At 43.5% G+C, this 17,966-nt stretch overlaps 1 protein-coding gene across 6 annotated transcripts in view; it reads left to right on the top strand.

Moving 5' to 3' along the window:
* LOC114655371 (cytoplasmic dynein 1 intermediate chain 2) overlaps positions 1-17,497 on the top strand; it is a 171,047-nt gene extending 153,550 nt beyond the window's left edge. For all 6 annotated transcript variants that reach the window (XM_028806304.2, XM_028806302.2, XM_051930632.1 and 3 more), the window contains 2 exons: positions 8,009-8,134; positions 17,330-17,497. In XM_028806304.2, coding sequence (XP_028662137.1) covers positions 8,009-8,134; positions 17,330-17,443 — 240 coding nt within the window. In that variant the 3' untranslated portion in view covers positions 17,444-17,497. The remainder of the gene's footprint in view (positions 1-8,008; positions 8,135-17,329) is intronic.
* Positions 17,498-17,966: the final 469 nt, after the last annotated feature.

The raw sequence follows: 17,966 nt of genomic DNA, 5'->3' as shown, positions 1-17,966 counted from the left end.
GAGGGGGCGTGGTAGTCTGGCCGGAGCGGTTCCCGGGTGCATCCGTGATTGAAGCCAGGAGCTGCTAATTGCTACACCTGGTCCACGTCTCCATAATATATAGTAGAAGCGCAAGGTGGATAAGGGAGTGAGAAAAAAGGAAAGAACGGGAACAGAGGTTAAGGTAGAAGAAGGCGGCAGGAAGGAGAAAGCCGGTGTGTGAGAGCATGAGCGAGAGCAGGCTCGTTGAAGGTGGAATGCAGCTGGTAGGAGAGCCCCGGAGGAGTGTTTGGCCAACTCTCGGGGGGGGGGGGGGGGGCAGAATGAATCAGTCGCTCCAGCTGAGCAGTTTTGAAGAGCTGAAGTGACCGGCAGAGGAGATTGAAGGGAGCGCCAGTCGAGGAGACTTTGGGCGTGTTGAGTGCCATGTCCACTGGAGAGGGAACCCAAGTCTCGGTCCGGCTGGAGCCTTACGTAGCTGGGGATCGGAATAAGAGGGAGCTGCGTTTGCTGGTAGGGCGACTCCCCTGTTGCGGGGGCCCGTATGGGAGAAGCAGGGGAGCCGCCAATACAAAGAAGAAAGCACTGCAGTTTTAAGACCAGACTGCTTCCAGCCATTATCATTTTAACCTCGTTTTAGAAAGGATTTATTTATTGGATTTTAACCTCCACAGTTCACCTGTTTTAGTTGATTATTTATTTAAGAACTATTTGAGACACAGTTTTTGGTTTTGTTTTTAAATACTTTTTTGCACCATCCTCTTGCTTCGTTGTTGATGCCTTCACTGTCTAGCTCATCAGTGACATTACCGACCATGCCGGGTTCGAGAGCTCCCCAGAAGCCAGATGGGAACATGGAGCAGAACCTGCATCGTCACAACATGAAGCTCAGTCTAAAGTCTAGAGATCATTAATTATAGGGGCGACGTCATTCTCTCAATTTGCCAAAAACTTAAAAGATGTGACATACAAAGTTTTTTCAATGGTTGGTGAGAACTGCTTGCAGAGATTAGCGACAGGATTGCGTCAAGGCACAGATCTGGGGACAGCCACAAAACATTCCTGCAGCATTGAAGTATCCCAAGAGCACAATGGCCTCCATAATTCTTAAATGGAGTAAGACTGGAAAAACCACAGCTCTTCCTAAACAATTGAGGTTAGAAGGGCCTTTGTAAGAAAGGTGACCAAGAACCTGATTGTCACTCTGGTTGAGCTCTAGAGAACCTCTGTTGAGATGGAAGGAACGTCCAGAAGGGCAACCCCTACTGCAGCACTCCACTAATCTGGACTTTACGACAGAGTGTCGAGATAACACGTAAAAGCCCGCTTGGAGTTTGCAAAATGGGCACCTAAAGGACTCTCAGACTGTGGGAAGCAACATTCTCTTGTCTGATGAAACCAAAATTAAAAGGTTTGGCCTCAATTCTCAGCGTTACATCTGTGGGAAGCCAGGCCCTGCTTGTCACCTGTGCAATGATATTCCAGCGGTGAAGCACGGTGGTGGCTGCATCTTGCTGTGGGGTTGTTTCTCAGCAGACAGCACTGGGAGATTAGACAGGCATGAAAGGAAGCTGAATGGAGCAAAGTACAGAGATATCCTTAACTCTTGGAGGGCCTCATATTTACTCCAAAAAACACATTTCTGTAAAGCACACAAAGCACTTGTTTCAGACAGAAATCGACATAACATGTCTTTTACTGCATGCTGTGGCTGCCAGGAATGCACGACAGGCTTGCTGCCAGGCTGTCTTTGTGTGATGTAGGTGGCAATGACGGTCGCAGTGCATCGCAGTCTGGTTTGTACTCTTGTCATTGTAAGTGGCGGTCCTCCCAAGTGAATGCTGCCATAGGCACGTCAGATACACGAACCTGTTCAGCACCACCATCAGCTGGGGACCAATCTGCCGATGCTGGTACCTCACATTGGCTTTCAATCACTTGTATCAAAATCGGAGTCCGACAGGTCAAGAGTCCATATATGCAAAACATCATCCATGGCGTATTTTGCTTTATGCTTTCACTTCCATCTCGCCAGTTGTTGATGCCATTTTTGCTGTTGTATGTTCCTTGCTACTCACATGAGCGCAGGGAATTTCACTCAAACCAATGAAGCTAACTTTCTTTTCTTTGAGCAACGAGAGTCCAACTAAAACATAACAGCTGGTTTTGTCACCATTTACAGTTGATTGCCACCATCAAAAAGTTCACATCCATCCTGAAAGAGTTAATGAAAACCTGCTGCAAAGTGCCTTGGACATCACACTGTTCTGAAGGTTCACCTAGCATCAGGACAGTGACCTAAAGCACAAAGCAAAGACAACACGGCTTAGGGACAACTCTGTGAAGATCCTTGAGTGACCCGGCCAGAACCTGGACTTGAACCCAATCAACCATCTCTGGAGAGACCTGAAAGCAGCAGTCCATCGAAGGTCTCCATCCAAAACTTGAGAGGATCTGCAGAGAAGAATGGCAGAAAATCCCCACTTGTCACGTCAAACCCAAGAAGACTCCAAGCTGGAGTCGCTGCCAAAGAGTCTTCCAATGAGTACTGATTAAAGGCTAGAATGCTTGTCACAATGGACTTCTTTAGTTTAATAAATTTGCAAAAATTCCTAAAATCTTGCTTTCAGTTTGTCATTCTGGGGTGTTGAGTGTAACTTGATGAGGGAAAAAATGAATTTAGAGGATTGTAGTGTAACGCTGCAACCTAAAAAGGTGAAGGGGCCTGAATGCTTTCTGAAGGTGCTTTAATATTTCTCCAGTTTTGTTTTAGTTCTAATTAAATAATAAACTCATTTTGAGAGTGTTGTAATTGTTAACTGGGAAGCATTGTAACCCAAGAAATTATTACAGCCCTCCTTTGGTGATAATAAATCAAGGATGTCACTCACGACTATTAAGAGAAACTGTTTGACGAGACAGCTCTTAGTGCAGGGGTAAACATTTTGTGCAATCATCTGCCTTGCCACACTTCTTTTAAATAGCTGGTGCTACCTAAATGACTTTTTCTTTTTTAACTTCTTCAAATGCATCTGTCAGATGGTCATAAAACACGGCGAGTGTCATGTTAGGAGCACATCAGTTCAGAGCTGGTTTAGTGTAAAATGAACGTCGCAGTTGACCAAGAAGCAGAACTTGAAGATGGTGTGTGTGTGTGTTTTTCTTTTAGGCACAAGTTTATTTTTGTGGAAGTGTAAACTATCCCAACATTGACCCGGATGAAGCAGAGTGGGAGACCATCTTTAGTCACTTTGTCTACCCGTCTGCCTCCACAGTTCTTCACTCTCTTTGTCAGCATTCTCTCAGTCCAGTCTCTTTGCAATTGTAATCACCCGCGTAAAGTCAAGTGATTTACGCTCAGGGGTATAAAGACTTGCTGTTGTGGTGGTGAAAATAAAGAAAGCACAGCAAGGGCCAAAACAAACACTGGGCACTGAAGGATTAGTTTGTGCAGGAGGGCAAGGATATGGCACACTTTGGGTCACTTAACAAGAGAAGAGCTGCATTTGAGTACCCTTTGACATTTAAGCATTGAAGTCTAGTGACGGTGTGTGTGTGAGTGTGTGTGAGGGACTGGTACCTCATCCAGGGCTGGTTCCTGATGCTACCAGGATGGACTACAGGCCCACCCTAAATTGGATGAGCAGGTCAGAAAACGACTATCCAGGGGTCATACATTAAAATATACAGGAGGAGCATACAGACAATTCATTTAGCAGACACTTTAGCGTAGGAAATGCTTTCTTTTTTGTCTACATTAATCTGTTGGTTATTTCTGATAACACCATTTAAAACTCCAAAATAAAAAACAAAATCTTTCGTTTTTACGAATCTGAGGACATGGGATGTCATTAATCTTCCATCCGTTTTCACAAGCAGGAAGCACTTGCCAGCAACGTTATGAATTTATGGCGTAGCAGTTTAAGCTTTTAACCGGGTTGTAAATTCAAATCCCACTGGCAACTGACTCTGTGTGACCATGAGAAAGTCACAAAATAAATGTAACCAAATGTCACTCAAATGTGGACTTGACCGTTTTTGGCCTACCAGCCATTCCTAGTTTTTCATGAGTATCCGTTTAGTTAGCTGTGTTATCTTACACATGGTGGAAATGTCTGACAAAGGGCACGGCCTCATGTTTGTATATCAGACTATAAACTCCAGTTACACACAGAGGTGATGAGCATACATTTAACCCTGAGTTATCTCTATACGGCTTTATTATAATTGAAAATATTTGTTATTTCCCTCTCTAGTATTGACCATCTTAGCACTAACCTAAGAAACATAAAGTGAACTTCTATAATGTACATTGTATAGCGGTCTATAGCCGCTAAGATTCACACCGTCAAAGGTGACGGTGATTTATTTATTTTAATAGAGGAGATCCCAGGAACGTCCCCAGCCTTGGATCGACCCACACACACTCACAACAGAGACCAATAAAGCACACTGGGAAAGGCAAACAATTAAGCATATAATGAAACAAAAATAACTAAACTGAAACAGTAATACCACCCCTGACCCCTTCGGCGATATTACATTTAACACATATACACAAACACCACACAGAAAAGTCCATGAAACCCAAACCGGATGAAGATGAGAAGTGACGAAGTTAAGTCCAGCGATCTGTATGTTGAAAGGGTGAAAGAAAACACAGTCCTACCGGTAGTTACTGAAAGGATGAAATCGGATGGATGGTTCAGGAGCGCTCCACTCTTCCGGAAAACCAATGAATCCAAACGCAGTCCTCAGTGCACTTGTAGACAGATGATCCAGACCCCAACAAATGAATACAGTCCAGGACACAATGATTAATTAAAGTTCCAACAACAACAGCAGCAGGCAGCACGACAGATAAATGCAACACACAACGCACCAAACAAAACAAATTTTTTTCTCCTTTTGCCCTCTGCCCTCCTTTTAACTACCTTTGACCACCTTTGACCGTAGCAGCCCCAGAAAGGACTGCTGGGAGATGCAGTTCTTATTTAGTAGCAGTGCTACAAGTGTATTCAGAAAGTACTGTCAAGTCAAGTCAAGTCAAGTTGGGGAGCATGCACTGGTACAGCTCGTTGCCGCACCCACCACACAACAAAACAACTCGACGCACGGTCCAGTCCCATCGTCCGGAAATGACCCTCTATCTGCCACAGCCAGGTGTTATGTGGCCGACCCCTTGGCCTGGTCCAGCTACTCAGGTCCCCAACAATGAGGATCTTACGAGCCGGATCACCCTCGGGGAATTGCGCCACATGGCCGTAGTGCTGTAACTGACGCTCCCTCACAATGCAGGTAATGTGTCTCATTCGGGTCCCCATGAGCAACTGCTCATTTGGCACAAAGTCAAACCAATGGTACCCAAGGATTTTCCAGAGAGATACAGTACCAAAGGAGTCCAGTCTTCATCTCAGGTCACTGGATAGCGTCCATGTGTTACAACCATATAGCAAGAAAGACTTGGACCTTCGTCCTTTTGCGTAGATATTGGGAGTGCCACACACTCCTTTCCAGTGACCTAAGGGCCCCCCATGCTCTCCCAATCCATCTACTGACTTCATAGGAAGAGTCACCAGAGATGTGAATGTCACTGCCACCTCTCGACGAGGTCGACACTCTCTCCGCAGACGGACACATTGCTGATGGCTGTGCCCAAGAGGTCATTAAAGGCCTGGCTCTTGGTTTTTATCAGGAGCTTCGCAAGCCCAGACACTCAGACTCTCGAGACCCCTGATCAGAGCCTCCATTGACTCCACGAAGATCACAACATCGTCAGCAAAGTCAAGCTCAGTGAATCTCTCTTCACCAACAGATACCCCACAGCCTTGCCCAACACCCAGTCCATACAAGCATTGAACAGAGTAAGGGTAGAACACACCGCTGACAAACCCCAGAATCAACTGGGAAAATCACCGAGGTTCAGCCTCCACTCTGCACAGCAGCACTCACAGTACCAGTGTATAGGCCGGCCATGATATCCAGCAACCTCGAGGGGATCCCCCAAACCCTCAGGATGTCTCACAGGGCAACTCCCATCAACTGAGTCGAATGCTTTACGAAAATCGACAAAAAAAATCGAGCTGCCTTCTTATTATGTTGTAGATTTATTTTTAAATTGACACATTTGTAATTTACACTCTACACTCAATAACCCATTATGACAAAGTGAAGACGTGTTCAGAAAGGTTTGCAAATTTATTAAAAATCAAAAACTGACATCTTTCATTCCTAGGAGTGTTCAGACCCTTTGCTGTGTGTGACCCTCCAAGTTGTGCTCAGGCCCATTCTGTTTGCTTTAATTCTCATTCAGAAGTGTTTACAACTTGACTGGAGTGTTAAACTGGATTGATTGGACTTTGTATAGAAGGTCTACAATTCACACTGCATGTCAGGACAAAAGCCAAGCGCTGAAATCCATGATTACATTGTGATGAGGTACACAGATCAGAACAAGGGGATCAGACCATTTCTAAAGGTTTCAGTGTTCCCAGGAGCACGGTGGCTTTGATAATTGTGAAGTAAATGGAAGAAGTTTGGAACAGCCAGATCTTTTCCAATTGTTGGCTTTCTGGCCAAACTGAGTAACCAGGCAAGAAGGACCTGTGACCAAGAAGCCAATGGTCACTCTTAACAGATCTTCAGAAGTCCTTTTCTGTGATGGGAAAACCTGTCAGGAGGACAACCATCTCGGCAGCACTCCATCAATGAGGTGTTTATGGTAGTGTGGCTAGGCGAAAGCCACTGTTGAAGAGAAGGCATCTATCTTTATTTAAAGGAATTTGAGTGTATGAGGAAAAGATTCTGTGGTCTGATGCAACAAAAATAGAACTCTTTGGGCTGAACATCAAACACCAAATCTGGTGAGACCAGGCACTGCTAATCACCCAACTGATACCATCTGTACGGTAAAGCATGGTGGTGGTAGTGGCGGCATCATGCTGTGGGGATGCTTCTCAATGGCAAGGACATGGTGACTGAATTGAGAAAATGATGAATAAAATCTGCTCCGGAGTGCACATGACCACGGAACGGGGCAATAATTGAACTTTCCGCACAATAATAACCTGAAGCATACAGCCAAGAGAATGCTGGAGTGACTTTGGGACAAGTCTGTCTCTCTTCAAAACCCAGACTTGAACATCTGAGGAGAGACCTGAAGATGGCAGTCCACGGACACTTTCCCATCCAGTCTGACAGAGCGTGACAGGGTGGGATAAACTGCCCAAATCGGGGTGTGCCAAACTTGTGGAGACTTGGCCAAGAAGACTCAGAGCTGTAAGTGTTGCCCAAGGGACTTCTACAAAGTACAGAATTAAGGGTCTCAATACTTCTGTGAAGGAGAGGTCTCCATTTTTCATTTTTAAGTAAGTTTGCAAACCTTTCTGTAATCACGTTTACACTTTGTCATTATGGGTTATTGAGTGTAGACTGATGGGCAAAAAAGGCAAATGTATCTGTTTAAAATTAAAAGTACAGTGCAATAAAATGGGCAGAAAGTGTAGCGGTTTGAATACTTTCTGTGTCCCCTGTGTGTTTGTGTGTTATCCTTTCAGACTGGAGTGTGATTGGCCTCCGTTTCTTTCCAGGAAGAATGAAGTGTCCTCCTGTTGTAGGTCTCTTCAGGTGTTGTCATGCATGAGGACAGTTTGGTTTTTGTGGTTTTTGGCTAAAACTACACTTATTGTTTAGACGTTTTGTTCACTAAGTTCTGACAGAAATGTCTTTTTGCTGCTTTGGCAAATTATGTCATCCTGTAATTAAAAATCCACAATTACTGCCCTTACACACAATGCCAAAGTAGAATACTTTAATAAACCAAACAAATGTCAGCTGATGGGCATATAATAAAAAAGAACATAAAGTGGGGTGGTTTATCAAGTTTCCCACAAAGTCTCTTCTCACAAAACACACTCTCATCAGTCTCAGGTGAACTCCTTTCATGGTTCGAGGTGAGTCACTTGCGTTGCCCGAGGCTGCCCTCATTAGCTTCTCACACACTAAACGCCATGTTACTGCTCTGTTGTAGGTTCCCACAGCCAGTATAATGGTGGAGGGCAATCCTGCTCTGAATCGCGTTCGATGGGCTCATTCTGGAAGAGAAATTGCTGTTGGTGATTCAGATGGGCAGATCCTCATCTACGATGTCGGAGAGGTAAGAATTTTCAAACTGTATTAAATGATCCTTTTGCCACTCTATTGTCTTTCTTTCACTATGGAAAGATCATTGAGCTAGGAGCAGATGAAAGAGGTTGGGAGCATGCGCTGATGGCGTGTTGCTGCACCCACCACACGACGAACCACCTGGGTTGGGACCCCGAGTGCAGCGGGTGACACCTCAGCGCCACACTGGAGCAGTGTAAGGTGGCTGGAGTGCCAATCCTACCACCAACCCCTGAGTTTTCCCTGTTAGTTGAAGGACCTGCTTGCTTGCAGGGCTGAATTCAAATTAACGTCATACCTGGGACGAAGCAATTGTAGGTTAAGGGCCTTACTCAAGGGCCCAGCGGAGTAGAGTCGCTTCTGGCATTTGTGGGATTCGAACCGGCAACCTTCCAAATGCTGACAGAGATCCCTATCCACCGAGCCACCACTCTTCCCATGGAAGAAAGAAAGATAACCCTAAAGTCTCATCCATTTCTGACTTACATGAAGGAGATCTATACAGTTGGACACATCTAAGGAGGCAGAATTACAGTGCCCTCCATGAGTATTGGCACCAGAGGCGACTTCTCTAAGACTACAAGGGAAGGTCCGCCTCCTCTAAAATGTCACAAAAAAAATTGTCAAATATGTACAGTTGTATTTACGTTGCTATTACAAAGAGCGTGCTAGAACGTGTTTATCTTCATTGCTAGTTCAGTCATAATCAGCAGATCATCTAAAGCAATTTTTATTTTTCTCATACATTCCCATGGCAGCGCGATCCATTGAAACCCATGGAAGTGCAGCTTCACTGGACTTCAGTAACACTTCAGAATATGCTTTGTTTTCAGTGCAGCAAAGCCACCCATTTATTGGACAGATGCTTCAAATCATCATTTCCAGAGGGCTGAAAGGACACTGAGCTGCTGCTGCTGCTGCATAATGATAGGAGGAACTGGCAAAGTGGCAGGCCCTCTTTTTGATTGACAGCATTTTGCTATCGGGGCATTTCAGGTGGAAGGTGACCCTGCTGCTCGTACAGTAGTCTGTTATTTGATATTTTTCCCAGTTGATTCTGGGGTTCGTTATGGGTGTGTTCTGCTCCTACTCTGTTCAATGCTTGTATGGACTGGGTGTTGGGCAAGGCTGTGGGGTCCAGCATCTGTTAGCGAAGAAAGGTTCACGGATCTTGACTTTGCTGACGATGCTGTGATCTTCGCGGAGTTAATGGAGGATCTGATCGGGGCGCTCGAGAGACTGAGTGAGGAGTCTGAGTGTCTGGACTTGTGAGTGTCCTGATAAAAACCAACATCCACGCCTTTAATGACCTCATGGGCATGGCCATCAGCAGTGTGTCTGTCTGCGGAGAGAGTGTTGACCTCAGCGAGAGGTTTACTTACCTCAGCAGTGACATTCATGCCTCTGGTGACTCTAAATATGAAGTTATTAGACAGATTGGGAGTGCATGGGGGGTCATAAAGTCACTGTGTGGCGCTCCTGATATCTGTGTAAAAGGATGAGGGTCCAAGTCTTTAGAGTCCTGGTGATTTCTGTCTTACTATATGGTTGTGAGACATGGACGCTATCCAGTGACATGAGACAAAGACTGGACTCCTTCAGTACTGTGTCTCTTTGGAGAATCCTTGGGTACCGCTGGTTTGACTTTGTGTTGCTCATGGAGTCCCGAATAAGGCACATGACCTGCATTGTGAGGGAGCGTCAGTTACGGCACTACGGCCATGTGGCGCGTTTCTCCGAGGGTGAGCCGGCTCGTAAGATCCTCATTGTTGGGGACCCGAGTGGCTGGACCAGGCCAAAGGGTCACCAATGTAACACCTGGCTGTGACAGATAGAGGGCCATTTTCCGGAGAGTGGGACTGGACCGCGTGTCTGCCTGGGGGGTTGCCAACCGGGTTCCCGAGTTGTTTCGTCATGTAGTGGGTGTGGCAACACACTGTACCGGTGCATGCTCCTCAACACACACACATAGTCATGGGACCTGTCTGGTCCTCCAAAACATTAAATGAACGACATCTAAACACAATACAGACGTTTTCTTCACGCTCATTGGGATTTTGGCAGAAATTGACGCCAAGAAAAAGCTACATGCAACATTTTTTTGATGCCATCCGAACACGCATCCAACTGAACGCATGTGGTGAAAGCCCATTTGGACGGTCTGATTCGCTGCAATAAGCAGAAAAATGGTCGGTGTTTAATCCACACTCACCTGACGCTACAGACACCAGAAAAACGCTGAGTTAGATTTTTGTTACTATTTTGAATGTATGATCAAGAAGATAAGCAGACCTTTTTTATGGCCCATTTTGCTTTTCTTTACCAAGGGTGCAGATATTACTGGAGGGCACCCAATACTGCAATCTTAAAAAGTTCCAAACAAAAAGTAAACCAATTCCATCTCCTACTTTGGCCATCAAGGGAAATCCAACCAACCTGACTTAAGTATCTAGTAGTGAGCTCAATGATTCTTATGTCCTCTGTGCGTGAGTCTTGCGAGTTTGCCAGTTGGCCACTGTCAGGTCTCTCTAATGCCCGTGTCTCACTCACTTTGGTTGGATTAGCAATGCCAGACTAGTCTGGGAATGTGCGAGCAGAGCTGACAGGAGAGCACAACACTCGTTCCAAGCGTGCTGGCTCACAGAGGGTTTATTTATTCCAGAAAACTGGATAAGGTGTTAGCAGCCAACACCAGTGGCAAGACACCATAACGCTGGCTGTGACCCGTTTTTGAAGGGTACAGATTTCCAAAATTTTTCACAGCAAGATGAGAGGCTGCACTCTTTCACAAATACAGAAAGACGTGAGCCAATGCATGCGGTCATTAATCTCCCTGGTCTTGATTCCGTTGACACTTCTAGACTGATCACAGCACACTTGCGGCTTTGGGCAGAAGTGTGACACTGCAGTGTTTATAGCACATCGTCTGCCTCTCAGGTCCTCTGTTTGTCATATCCCGCAAACTGCTTCTGTCCAGGTCCTTCATTATCAACAAAAATGTAAAGAATACAAAAATGCATTACCCCCATACTAGTGGAGATTGTCAGTTTGATAATTTGCACTGTGTGACAGAAAATGTAATAATATTTGTATCTTTTCGCTGAATAAGTATTTAAGTTTTTAGCGTAAGTGCAGTGCGTGCAGTGTTTTTGGAGCCTGTCCATACAATTGGGATACAAGGGCCTAGTGTAAGCACGGTATTTTCAATGTTTTAGATAGATAGATAGATAGATAGATAGATAGATAGATAGATAGATAGATAGATAGATAGATAGATAGATAGATAGATAGATAGATAGATAGATAGATAGATAGATAGATTTTAATCGTGCTTTAAATCATCAGCAATGACTGTCGATCAGCAGAAGCCTAGTGTAGAGAATATTTATATCCCTTTGTGGTTGCTTCTTAGATAAGAAAAGGTTTCAGAATCCTCCAACTGCAGACAGGAGTTCTCAGGCATCCCCGCTCTTTCTGTTGCTTAGCCCTGACTGATAGCGTCGTTGTGAAATATCCAACGGTGAAATCTGAATGTGTGGGATCTGAGAGGGCTTGTCTGCAGTGGGACTGGAATTCAGATTTAGATGACTAAAAAAAGAGATTTAAAGTAGAAGTCTTACTTTGCAAAGTTTGTACTGATAGATAGATAGATAGATAGATAGATAGATAGATAGATAGATAGATAGATAGATAGATAGATAGATACTTTATGTCAAATTTCATATGTTGTGATTCGATTGTCACAAATTTGAGTACCGTATGTACTCGCATATAAGTCGGGACTTGATTTTACCTTATAATTTGTGGTGTTTTATAATGTCGGTCGTATAAGTCGAATGTGGAAAACTCACGCTATCGGTCCAACAGATTACGATATGCTAACGGCCACCTGAGAGAGTAACGACGGAGCACACGGCCTTTTTTTTTTCTATCTATTGTGCCTATGAGACCACACGGTAATAACCGAATTATTCCGATGCAACGTTTGCACTGTTTTGTGTTTTTTGTATCTCACACCCTCATACACCTTTATCATAAGAGCATCCCTTATCTGCGATGGAGCGTTCGATCAGAAGAAAATATGTAGCTGGTTTTAAGATAAACGTCGCTGAATTAGCGAAAGAAATTGGTAGCTGTGCTGCTGCAACAAAATTCGATGCGTCTGAGAAACTGGTGCGAGATTGGACGAGACAAGAAGATAAATAAAAATTAAGTGTCGCATTTTTGAACGGGCGTAAAAGCCAGGGTCTGATTTTATGATTGATTTTTTTGGGTTTCAAGACCCGACTTGTACGTGAGTAAATACAGTAGATTAGAAATTTTAGGTGTATAAATCACTTTGTGAAACATCCAACTGTGGAGTCTTGAATGTGTGGGATCTGAGAGGGCTTATCTGTACCTGGACTGGAATTCAGACTAAAAAAGGAGAAAAAAGAAATTTTACAGAAACTTTCCCCTTTCGTCTTATAAATCATTTTGAGAAAAAAAAAATCAATTTGTATTTTGCAGTGAAGTCCATGGCTACGTATAAACAGGAAAATGTGAATATTAATTACAGTAGCAGGTGATACAAATCACACAGCACAGCATGTTGTTATGAATTGGGAGGCAGTCGAGGCCTGATGCGCACTTTCCTCCTCTTGAGTTGCACCACTCATGTAAAACGCCATTATGAGTGACAGTAAGGTGTGTAAAATAAAAAAAATAAGTGACTGATTGAGAGATTCAGGCTCAGACCCCCCACAACCTTGCATTGGAATTACTGCATTGAGGAAATGAAGAAGCCATTAAAGCTCCTCAGTGTACTGTTGATACACGTTTCGAGCAAAGAGTTTCTGTGCTGTCAGCATTTTAAAGTGTTGGCGTATAAGAAATTAACATCAAGTTTCAGGTTTTAATTTTGTTTGCTTACATTTTAATTCAATTTCTTGTTGAAAGCTTGGGGATTTCAGTTCTTTGTCGTAACTCTTTTTCACTTTACACAACTTTGTCAGAGACGCTGCCTAAAGGAATGGCTTCCAAACAAATAAGAGCTTTAAATGTCTGTTAACGCTTTTGAATTGGCAGGGCGACATTCAGCTGCGGCATAATTGTAGATCTTCATGTTGCACAGCAAGAGGTCATTCACAGTGATGGTTAGAAAATTATATCTGATCTTTTGACACTAAAAGCACAGGCAGTGAAGAAGAGACAGAAAGTGTCCCTTTTTGTTGTTTACTGCTGTGAAATGAAGTAAAATGTGATGGCTCTTTTCATACACGCGGTATTCAAAAATTGATGATATTAAGAGTTACTGTCTGTGAGAAACGTGTGAGTGTGTGTGTGTGTTAGCTCTCTTAATCGCTAGAGGCAATGACATTATTGATATTTCGAGATCACAGTATAATGTTAATAAAATAAGAATGGCAAACTGTAGTTGAGATTTGAGGGGAGCTTTGGTGTCGACACAGTAAAGGAAATCATCTGAAATGGTGTTGTTTGTTTCCCTTCTCTCTTCTGTGGAAACAAAAAATGTCCCAGTAAAGCTGCCATTGGGGTCCCCTGTGCGGCCTCCTTGGCTCACCAACAAAGTCCAATATGGTGGATTCACAAAGGTGTCCTATTTACTAACTTCACTATGTTTGGGGGTTTTCAGTCTTTAGAAAATTTAAATAAACACAACCTTTTCAATAACAGTCTTCCAGGACTACTGTTGTAGTCTTCTGTTAAAATCATTTAAATTCATTTTCCCCCCTCATGAAAACAACACACAACAGCCCTGAATGAAAAATTGAAAACAGGATTGTTGAAATTCTTGCACATTTTTGGCTTTATTGTTTTGCTTAACAGGAGCAAACGTGTTAAAGTAACGCAAGTAGGAATTGCTTTGTGGTGGGAGTTTATTTGAAAGGAGGCCGTATTTTACAAGATACTAAAAACATCAGGATCCACGCAGACCGTGGTGACGTGGCCCTGGTTAGGATACGTGGGTAGAGTTTATTTAATTGACATTACACACATGCAGCACATGCAGTATGAGGTGCTGCTGCTTGGGGTACGAGGATTAAAAAAAAGCTCAAGAACTGTAATCAGAAATCATGCAGCTGCTTGGTGAGCCCAATTAAAGAAAACACGCCTGCCTTAAATCGGATATAATAATATGGCAGAGTGGCGCAGTGGCTAAGGCTTTGGATTTCAACTCCTGATGGTCGTGGGCACATAGCCCACTACTGACACCACTGTGAGATAGATAGGTAGATAGGAAAGGCACTATATAATAGATAGATAGATAGAAGGGACTATATCATAAATAGATATTATATGAGTGTGGCTGGCAGAGATAGATAGATAGATAGATAGATAGATAGATAGATAGATAGATAGATAGATAGATAGATAGATAGATAGATAGATAGAAGGGACTATATCATAAATAGATATTATATGAGTGTGGCTGGCAGGATTAGATAGATAGATAGGAAAGGCACTATATAATACATAGATAGATAAAAGGCACAATATCATAAATAGATATTATATTAGTGTGATTGGCATAGATAGATAGATACTTTATTGATCCTGAGAGATATTTAATTACCAGTAGCCTAAGATTATTCCAAGTCAGATACAAACATTTACGCATACAGTATTTTGCGCACTATAAGGCGCACTTAAAAGCCTTTAATTTTCTCAAAAATCCACGGTGCGTCTTTAAATTCGGTGCACCTTATGTGTGCACTGAGTTCCAAAATCTGTAAAAATGTTGTTGTGCATTTTAGTAAGTGCTGTGCTTGATTGACTGTCGGACCATTTCCTGCCGACATAGGGACGTAGTAATACGTACACTATGAACGCTGGCAGCGATAAACCAATTGCAGAACATTACGTAAAGCCACGTACACTTACCTCCGCCACGCCTACGGCAGGTAGGTATATTGTACTACTGGTGCACTGCGAAACCACATTTGTTTGGCTAAGGACCCTGAAAATGGCATCAGAGAAGAGACATGCTTACGATGCACAATTCAAACTACAGGCTATCAGTTACGCGGTTGTAAATGGGAATAGAGCAGCAGCGAGAGAATTTAAAATCAATGAATCTATGGTTCGGAAGTGGAGGAAGCAGGAGAATGAATTGCGCCAAGTTAAAAAGACAAAAAAGAGTTTCCGCGGGAACAAGGCGAGGTGGCCAGAGTTGGAAGACCAACTTGAACAATGGATTCTTGAACAAAGAGCAGCCGGGAGAAGCGTCTCTACAGTCACCATTCGACTGAAGACAATAACGATAGCACAAGACATGAAGCTCGAGCACTTTCAAGGAGGTCCGTCTTGGTGCTTTCGTTTTATGAAAAGGCGCCATCTCGCCATCCGCGCACAAACTACCGTGGCGCAGCAACTGCCAGCGGATTACAAAGAAAAGCTGACCATCTTCCGCACCTACTGCAGCAACAAGATTACCGACAAAAAAATCCAGCCCAACCACATCACCAACATGGACGAGGTCCCTCTCACTTTTGACATCCCCGTGAACCATACTGTGGAGAAAAAGGGGACCAGCATGGTATCCATACGCACCACGGGGCATGAGAAGTCGTCTTTCACTGTTGTTCTTGGTTGCCACGGTAATGGACAGAAACTACCACCTATGGTCATTTTTAAGAGGAAGACGCTGCCAAAAGAAAAGTTTCCAGCCGGAGTCATCGTTAAGGCCAATCCAAAGGGCTGGATGGACGAGGAGAAAATGAGAGAGTGGCTGAGAGAGGTGTATGTGAAGAGACCGGGCGGGTTTTTCCATGCATCACCGTCTTTGTTGATCTGCGACTCCATGCGTGCCCATATCACCGCTACTGTGAAAAAACAAGTGAAGCAAATGAATACGGAGCTTGCCATCATTCCAGGAGGATTAACAAAAGAACTCCAACCGCTGGACATCGGTGTAAACAGGGCGTTCAAAGTGAAGATGCGAGCGTCATGGGAGCGATGGATGAGAGACGGCGAACACACCTTTACTAAGACTGGAAGGCAGCGCCGGGTGAGTTACGCCACCATATGTGAATGGATTGTGGATGCCTGAGCTAAGGTGTCTGCTTCGACTATTGTCTGAGCTTACGCGAAAGCTGGAATCATTGCTGAACAGCCACCCGGCAACGAGACTGACTCCGACAATGACGAGAGGGAAACCGGCATGTTTGATGGCGAACTTGCCCATCTGTTCAATTCAGATACAGAAGGTGAGGACTTCGATGGATTTGTGACAACAGACTGATCAAAAAACAATGTGAGTGTATTTTTAAATACGTAGTAGAATAAGGTTTAACTAAACTCATTGTTTTGCTTCTGTTACCTTGTTTTTGCATGCGCCGAATAATACGGTGCGCCTTATGTATGGCTTAAGTACAGAAATAAGCCCCGCAATTGAGAGTGCGCCTTTCAATCCAGTGCGCCTTATGGTGCGCAAAATACTGTACTCTATATGAATAACATTACGTACGTTGGGGTTGTAATCTTACAGTCCAATACAGCTAATATAGATGGTGCATACAGTGCAACAGGAATTGTGCAAATAATGTTAAATAATATACTACCAAAGTGGCAGGTGGCACATAACAATAAAGTGACAGATGCTAAAGTGACTTGGCCTATGCTAATAGGTTAACACGTGTAAAGTGACACATTATGAAGAGGTTATGCAGTAGTGACCAGGTAGTTGATATCAGATGTAGTGCATAGCTAATACACCAGCTAATGTAACTCATGAACAGAGAAGGAGCATCAGGCCCTGAACTCAACTGCCCCCCAGCGCCTTTTGGGAAGATTTAAAGAGTGGAATGGTTCTGGGGACACGAGATCTCTTGTATCTATCTGTTCGTATTGCAGTTCTGTGATAGCAGCCTACCACTAAACAAACTCCTCTGCTTAATTATGGTGGTGTATTGTGGGTGATGTTCATTGTTCATAATCGATAGCAGCTTCTGTAGTGTCCTCTTCTCTGCCACTGTCACCGGAGAGTCCACGTCACTTCACCTGTCTGTGCTCCAATTGGAAAACCAAACCAAAAGAAATGTTACCAGTTGTATCTGAGATATTGCAGCTTGCCTTGGATAAAGGTGTCAGCCACATAATAATAATAATCATATTTATTCATTTTGAATTACCACCTAGGGACAAAGTATATACCTATTAACATTTTTATTTTTTTCTTTTACAGCAAATTGCAGTTCCACGCAGTGACGAGTGGTCTCGTTTCGCCCGAACGCTGGCGGAAATCAATGCCAACAGAGCCGATGCAGAAGAGGAAGCAGCAGCTCGCTTGTCAGCCTGATGACCGAGGACAGATTTTGTTAAAACTTTAAAAAAAAACAAAAAAAAAACAAAATCCCCTTAATGCAGGTAGTTTGTACTCTTTGCTACATTAGCCACCGTCACAAAGACCTTCAGGACATTCTCGATTTAATCCTTTTTATTCAATCTTACAGCGAAAATCGTTTTTTCTAATATGCAAATGGGACACTATTTCATTACAGGACGGCGCTTGTTTGCGTAGTTTAACGTATTTATACAGAATACTTCAGGATGAACAAGTTTTCTTATAGGGCTACTGACACTCATGCTGCATATGAAGATCTTTCTTTTCCCTCAGATGGCTTTCACAACGAATGGCGCAAAAAATTTTAAAAAGATTTTTTTTATTATTATTAAATCCAGTACCAGCCATATACTAACCAAAACAGCACAGGAACCACAAGCCTTAACGAGAAAACCTCTCCATGATAATTTCACCTTTGTGTACTTTGATTTCTTCCAATGTTATTCCTGTCATTTCTGCTTCCTAATGACGTAACTGT

The sequence above is a fragment of the Erpetoichthys calabaricus genome, chromosome 8 (assembly GCF_900747795.2).
Source record: "Erpetoichthys calabaricus chromosome 8, fErpCal1.3, whole genome shotgun sequence".
NCBI lineage: Eukaryota > Metazoa > Chordata > Cladistia > Polypteriformes > Polypteridae > Erpetoichthys > Erpetoichthys calabaricus.
This window is presented reverse-complemented; position numbering and strand designations above follow the sequence as displayed.